The sequence below is a fragment of the Anomaloglossus baeobatrachus genome, chromosome 2 (genome assembly GCF_048569485.1).
Source record: "Anomaloglossus baeobatrachus isolate aAnoBae1 chromosome 2, aAnoBae1.hap1, whole genome shotgun sequence".
NCBI classification, from domain to species: domain Eukaryota; kingdom Metazoa; phylum Chordata; class Amphibia; order Anura; family Aromobatidae; genus Anomaloglossus; species Anomaloglossus baeobatrachus.
In genome coordinates, this window is record NC_134354.1 from 586,676,951 (window position 1) to 586,684,179 (window position 7,229).

At 46.1% G+C, this 7,229-nt stretch overlaps 1 protein-coding gene across 1 annotated transcript in view; it reads left to right on the forward strand.

The window, feature by feature from the left end:
- The first annotated feature begins 4,088 nt into the window (after window positions 1–4,088).
- POU4F1 (POU class 4 homeobox 1) overlaps window positions 4,089–7,229 on the forward strand; it is a 3,673-nt gene continuing 532 nt past the window's right edge. The window contains exons 1-2 of the mRNA XM_075334363.1: window positions 4,089–4,496; window positions 5,250–7,229. The exon at window positions 5,250–7,229 is cut by the window's right edge and continues 532 nt beyond it. Of these exons, the coding sequence (XP_075190478.1) occupies window positions 4,374–4,496; window positions 5,250–6,254 (1,128 nt within the window). The 5' untranslated portion in view covers window positions 4,089–4,373 and the 3' untranslated portion in view covers window positions 6,255–7,229. The remainder of the gene's footprint in view (window positions 4,497–5,249) is intronic.

Here is a 7,229-nt window from a genome sequence, read left to right on the forward strand (position 1 = left end):
CTGTAAAATACAATGTGTGTGTATTTTACAGCAAGTGTGAGGTAATGATAATGTTATAACATAGCATAACTCCATATATATATATATATTGTATTATATTTCACTACACATGTGAGCTGATGTTAGTACATAGCATATCTCTCTCTTCTCTCTCTCTTTTTCTCTCTCTTTCTCTCTCTTTCTCTCTCTCTCTCTTTCTCTCTCTCTTCTCTCTCTCTTTCTTCTCTCTTTCTCTCTCTCTTCTCTTCTCTCTCTTCTCTCTTTCTCTCTCTTCTCTCTCTCTTCTCCCTCTCTCTCTTTCTCTCTCTTCTCTCTCTCTTCTCCCTCTCTCTCTCTTTCTCTCTCTTTCTCTCTCTCTCTTCTCTTCTCTCTTTCTCTCTCTTTCTCTCTCTTCTCTCTCTCTTCTCTCTCTTCTCTCTTTCTCTCTCTTCTTTCTCTCTCTCTCCTTCTCTCTCTCTCTTCTCTTTCTTTCTCTCTCTTCTCTCTCTTTCGCTCTCTCTTTTGCTCTCTCTCTCTCTCTCTCTCTCTATACATTATAGTTTACTATGGCTGTGAGATGTTAGTACATAGTGTATACTGCACCCACCATTGCATTTCTCATTGCTGTCATCCTCCAATTACTATAGCAAAAATGCTAAAGCTCCTGAGCAGCATGCTTATAAGTCAATCAGCTGTCTTCCTTCCATCAGGGAATCTTCCAGGGAATAAGAAGCCTTTCAATTTTTAATTTGACAACATTCTACACTTTGCCAGTAAAGGAAATAATTGCAGTTTGTACATCAGTAATTAGCAAGTCTTTGCTGATGTCAGGAGGGCCCTGGCATGGACATGGAAATACTCTCTGCTCATCCACCTGTAGGGTGTATTTAGAGATCTAGTAGCTGGCGCAGAAAGTTTAGATTTTAGTGTGTAGAGCCCACTTACACTCGTGACTGCCAAGGTGTGCATGTACACTCTAATAATAGTGTGGTTTTCAGAAGCTTTTCTGTCCTGTGTGATGGAATATGAAGTGCAATCTCAGGGCTGTTGATGGGCCAGAGATGTCTCAATAGTAATTAGTGCTCTGGAATGTGCCATAAAGACAATTTATTTGGTTGTTGTGTTGTTTGCCGGTAATTAGATGATCCTGGAGGGGGCTCTTTTTTTTACATTACTCACTTTTTCTTCACAAGCAGGCCTCTCGGATGAGTGTGTGCTGATCCTTCCCCAGCAGACACATCACTAATCACTGACCTCCATGAATTTCTTATTCTCTTTGATATGAGGTTTAGGTGGCCCAGTGCCAGCCAGACCCTCCCTGTGCCCTTCACATGCCACTTACCTCTCCGGTGCCATCACTCCTTATAGATCGCTGCGGTAGTAAAGATATATGTAAATATATTATTATCCATATCCATCATTGATAATTAGCTAAATATTATGTTTTCTAGGAATTGCTTGGGTTCTAGCCAATGCCCATGTGATTTAAAGTTTCATGTATGCATCCCCAGAGATGCCCTAATGAATGGCGTCCTCCCCCTCCCCTACCCCATCCTAGTTTAAAGGCTCCTGTGCAGGATAGCAACATGTCTGTGTCCGTGGGGTCAGCGGGATGATGTGCAACATGTCTGTGTCCGTGGGGTCAGCAGGATGATGTGCAACATGTCTGTGTCTGTGGGGTCAGCAGGATGATGTACAACATGTCTGTGTCCGTGGGGTCAGCAGGATGATGTGCAACATGTCTGTGTCTGTGGGGTCAGCAGGATGATGTACAACATGTCTGTGTCCGTGGGGTCAGCAGGATGATGTGCAACATGTCTGTGTCTGTGGGGTCAGCAGGAAGATGTGCAACATGTCTGTGTCCGTGGGGTCAGCAGGATGATGTGCAACATGTCTGTGTCTGTGGGGTCAGCAGGATGATGTACAACATGTCTGTGTCCGTGGGGACAGCAGGATGATGTGCAACATGTCTGTGTCTGTGGGGTCAGCAGGAAGATGTGCAACATGTCTGTGTCCGTGGGGTCAGCAGGATGATGTGCAACATGTCTGTGTCTGTGGGGTCAGCAGGATGATGTGCAACATGTCTGTGTCTGTGGGGTCAGCAGGATGATGTGCAACATGTCTGTGTCTGTGGGGTCAGCAGGATGATGTGCAACATGTCTGTGTCTGTGGGGTCAGCAGGATGATGTGCAACATGTCTGTGTCCGTGGGGTCAGCAGGATGATGTGCAACATGTCTGTGTCCGTGGGGTCAGCAGGATGATGTGAAACATGTCTGTGTCCGTGGGGTCAGCAGGATGATGTGCAACATGTCTGTGTCCGTGGGGTCAGCAGGATGATGTGCAACATGTCTGTGTCCGTGGGGTCAGCAGGATGATGTGCAACATGTCTGTGTCCGTGGGGTCAGCAGCATGATGTGCAACATGTCTGTGTCCGTGGGGTCAGTAGCAGGATGATGTGCGACTTGTCTGTGTCCGTGGGGTCAGCAGGATGATGTGCAATATGTCTGTGTCCGTGGGGTCAGCAGGATGATGTGCAATATGTCTGTGTCCGTGGGGTCAGCAGGATGATGTGCAATATGTCTGTGTCCGTGGGGTCAGCAGGCTGATGTGTCGTGTTCCTATGACTGGGCTCTGCATCTCAGCTGTTGTGCACAACTTTCTTATGCCACTTTTTCTGGGTCGTGCATTCTAGACCTAATTCATTAAAATGCTAATTGAGATTGTCATTCCAGATATGTTTATCGATGTGCAAAGTAAATGGACACTAATAGAAATGAGCATCAGAATGAGCCAGAGCTGCCCGGTGCCGCTGCCTCCTCCGAGCAGCTCCACATTAACTCTTCAGCTGCCGAGCGGAGGCTGCTATCAATCTCCCACAGATGCAGATGAAGCTGTGCAATATCTGCCTGATGGTAGATTATATGTATGTAGATGTGGATGATTATCTTTTCGTGGTATGATGTGTGTATATATACGTGGTGTGTGTGTGTGTGTGTGTGTGTGTACATACGTGGTGTGTGTGTGTGTGTATATATACGTGGTGTGTGTGTGTGTATATATACGTGGTGTGTGTGTGTGTGTGTGTGTGTGTGTACATACGTGGTGTGTGTGTGTATATATACGTGGTGTGTGTGTGTGTGTGTGTGTGTGTGTGTGTACATGCGTGGTGTGTGTGTGTGTATATATACGTGGTGTGTGTGTGTGTGTGTGTGTGTGTGTGTACATACGTGGTGTGTGTGTGTGTGTATATATACGTGGTGTGTGTGTGTGTATATATACGTGGTGTGTGTGTGTGTGTGTGTGTGTGTGTGTACATACGTGGTGTGTGTGTGTATATATACGTGGTGTGTGTGTGTGTGTGTGTGTGTGTGTGTGTGTGTGTGTGTGTACATGCGTGGTGTGTGTGTGTGTATATATACGTGGTGTGTGTGTGTGTGTGTGTGTGTGTGTGTGTGTACATACGTGGTGTGTGTGTGTGTGTATATATACGTGGTGTGTGTGTGTGTGTACATGCGTGGTGTGTGTGTGTGTGTGTGTATATATACGTGGTGTGTGTGTGTGTGTGTGTGTGTGTGGGTGGGTGTGTGTGTGTGTGTGTGTGGGTGGGTGGGTGGGTGGGTGTGTGTGTGGTGTTTCAAGTTCAGAGAAAATTAAAATTGATACACACATGAAACTATAACATATAACAATAAACTGTATATGTGTGTGTAGAATCTATGTATAGTTATGAGATTATAATATAATTAAAATATAATATTAAACTGTATATATATATATACAGTTTAATATTATATTTTAATATACTATACTTTATATCTACTTATTTACTTTTATATATATACTTTACCAGGTGTCAGTTTTGAGTTCTCAGAGTAAGAATCCCTCAGTGTTGAGAGGAATTGGAGAGGAGGTTGGTAAAGCAGTGTTGGGGGGCTCAGACCTGGTCACACAGACACTGCTCAGCCTGTGCCGGGCTCTTGCACACAATGACACATCACACACTGAGGTCTGCAGTTGCAGATATGTAGTTTGGCTCTTCAGCTCCTGGCCAGTGGGGTGGCGGGGGGCAGATCCCGCCAGTGGGGGCTCCTAGGTGCTGCACCTGCCCTGTCTGCTGGTCACCAGTGCAGCCCCCAGATCCGCCCACCCTTCCCACAGACAGCTGATGAGTGTCAGCTGGAGTCTCGCGATAGCAGAGAGCGGCTGGAGCTGTGGGCTCAGGTGTAAGGAGCAGCTCATCCCACTATAGAATAGAGCAGACAGATAAGGGGGCACACTCACTGCTGGTGGTGCTGCCGGTGCTCATCACAGGATCTGACAGCCGCGCCGCTACGACCTGGACACTTTCTCTTTTCACTTTAAGCACTTCAGGATTCCATGCAATTCTTCCAAGATGATGTCCATGAACAGCAAGCAGCCTCACTTTGCCATGCACCCGAGCTTACCTGAGCACAAGTACACCTCCCTGCACTCCAGCTCCGAGGCCATAAGGAGGGCATGCCTGCCCACCCCGCCGGTAAGTGCCCCTGCCTGCTCCGGAGACCCTGCACAGCCCCTGTCCTTGGTCCTGGATTCCGTCCTATTTCTTCCCACTGAACTGCTGCACAGATGACACATACACCACATACATGTACAGAGCAATTACATATTAATTATGCGGACATGCTTTATTTCTACTAGCATGAGGTATAATATATATATATATATATATATATATATATCACATGTACAATGAATTATCCCTCTCACTTATTATGATAGTAGGTATAGTAGGTATATATATATATATATATATATATATATATATATATATATATATATATATATATATATATACACATATATGTATATATATATACGTTTATTTATATACACACACACCCATATATATATATATATATAATATATGTATATCTCACACATATATGTATAAACACACACACACATATATATATATATCACACATATATGTACACACACACACACACACACATATGTATATATTACTGCGAGTTTATCGCGTGCCATGTGCGGGCATTCTGGGCTATTTCCCACATTAAAGCTTTGCCCATTTCCCAGCTTCTTCGGCTTTTCTTCACCCTTCGTTCTGTGAGATGGTGGCCACTATTTGTGAATGGCCATCTCACCTTACTACCGTGATTGGAGTTGAGTTTGTTGAGTTTGTTGAGTTCTTGTGGAAGTTTCGGCTTGTAGTGCCCCTTCTGCTCCCTGTACACATATTACAGCCTCTGTACCCTTCTGTCTTCAGATGCAGAATAACATCTTCGCCAGCCTGGATGAAACCCTCCTGGCCCGGGCCGAAGCGTTGGCAGCAGTGGATATCGCAGTGTCTCAGGGCAAGAGCCACCCTTTCAAGCCTGATGCCACCTACCACACCATGAGCAGCGTGCCCTGCGCCTCCAACTCTTCCGTGCCACTGGGCCACCACCATCACCACCACCATCATCACCATCACCAGGCGCTGGAGCCCGGAGACCTGCTGGACCATGTTACTTCGCCGTCCCTAGCCCTAATGACCTCTGGTGGACATGATGGGGTCGGGGGTGGTGGAGGTGGTGGAGGGGGAGGCGGTGGTGGAGGTAATGGGGGATTAATCTCCTCTTCAGCCCATCCACACAGCCACATGCATGGCCTCAGCCACCTTTCCCACCAGGCGGCTATGAACATGACTACAGCCCTGCAGCACCAGGGGCTAGTGGCTGCCCACCATGGACCCGGTGGGCAGGTGGGCTCTGCAGTGGGGGCAGCAGTTGGACTGGCCTCTATATGTGACTCAGAGACCGACCCCCGGGAATTAGAAGCCTTTGCAGAGCGCTTTAAACAGCGGAGGATCAAGCTGGGGGTGACCCAGGCAGATGTGGGCTCTGCTTTGGCCAACCTAAAGATCCCCGGGGTGGGCTCCCTCAGCCAGAGCACCATCTGCAGGTTCGAGTCCCTCACCCTGTCCCACAACAACATGATCGCCCTGAAGCCCATCCTGCAAGCCTGGCTGGAGGAGGCCGAGGGGGCCCAGAGGGAAAAAATGAACAAGCCCGAACTGTTTAATGGGGGGGAAAAGAAACGCAAGAGGACTTCCATAGCTGCCCCAGAGAAGAGGTCCCTGGAAGCGTATTTCGCTGTCCAGCCGAGACCCTCCTCAGAGAAGATCGCGGCCATAGCCGAAAAACTGGACCTCAAAAAGAACGTGGTGCGGGTCTGGTTCTGTAATCAGAGACAAAAGCAGAAAAGGATGAAATTTTCTGCCAATTACTAACTCTATTTATTGTATTTATTTATTCTGAGTTTATATATTGTTTGTTGGAGGGAGGAGGGCTTCTCTCCGGTAACAGGACTACGAATCTTGAGATGATCTCTAAAAAAAAACGCGGATAAATAAAGAAAATTAAAGAGATTATTTATTGTCGGGACCAATGGACAATAAAACAGCACAGGGGAGGAGAGACTGCAGACAACTATTCTTCAATTTTATGCCTAAAATCGAGGGGAAGTGTCACTTGTTCTGGATAAGGACAACTCGTACAAACCCATCACATAAAAGCCCTAAGGGTGATCATTATGATGATGAAAATAATGTGAAATTTTCCGTATTTCTGTCCCTTTGTTGTCCCCATTTTGTCTCTGATTGTTGCTGGTCCTAGGGAGGGCTGTCCCCAACTCATCAGGTCAGAGAACAGACCAGGAATGATTGCTGTCTATTCATTACCGCAATGCCCCATGCACTCTAAATCCACTCACTGTGATCATTGTAGGGTCGGAATGTGGAGTGTGTGTGATGATGATGATGATGATATGATGATGATATTATCTGTCCTCATTTGTAGAGCATTCAGAGTTTAATTTCTGGTCTGTACTGGTTGTGATACTGCCTAATTAAAAGTTTTGCACTAGGGCAGTGTCATTTGCTTTGTAATGAGTACAGTATGCAGTGAAGTGGGTGAAATCTCCCACTCACCGAGATTCAGAGCCCTGACAGACCAGGCAGCCCCCTCCAGGCTCTCACCATAGATGACTTTGTATGAAGAGTCGGGATCATTTACAACTTCTTTAATTTCCTTGTTTGCAGAGCAAACTTTCTATGCATATGGGCACTACATAGACTAGTATCTGGTAGACTTTGTGTGTGCTGTGATTTCACTGTTTTTGGCTGTCTTCACCCAAAAAAAGGTAAAAACAAAAAAAAAAATCCACAACATTGATGTCCAGTTATTGTGTGATGCAGAACAAATAC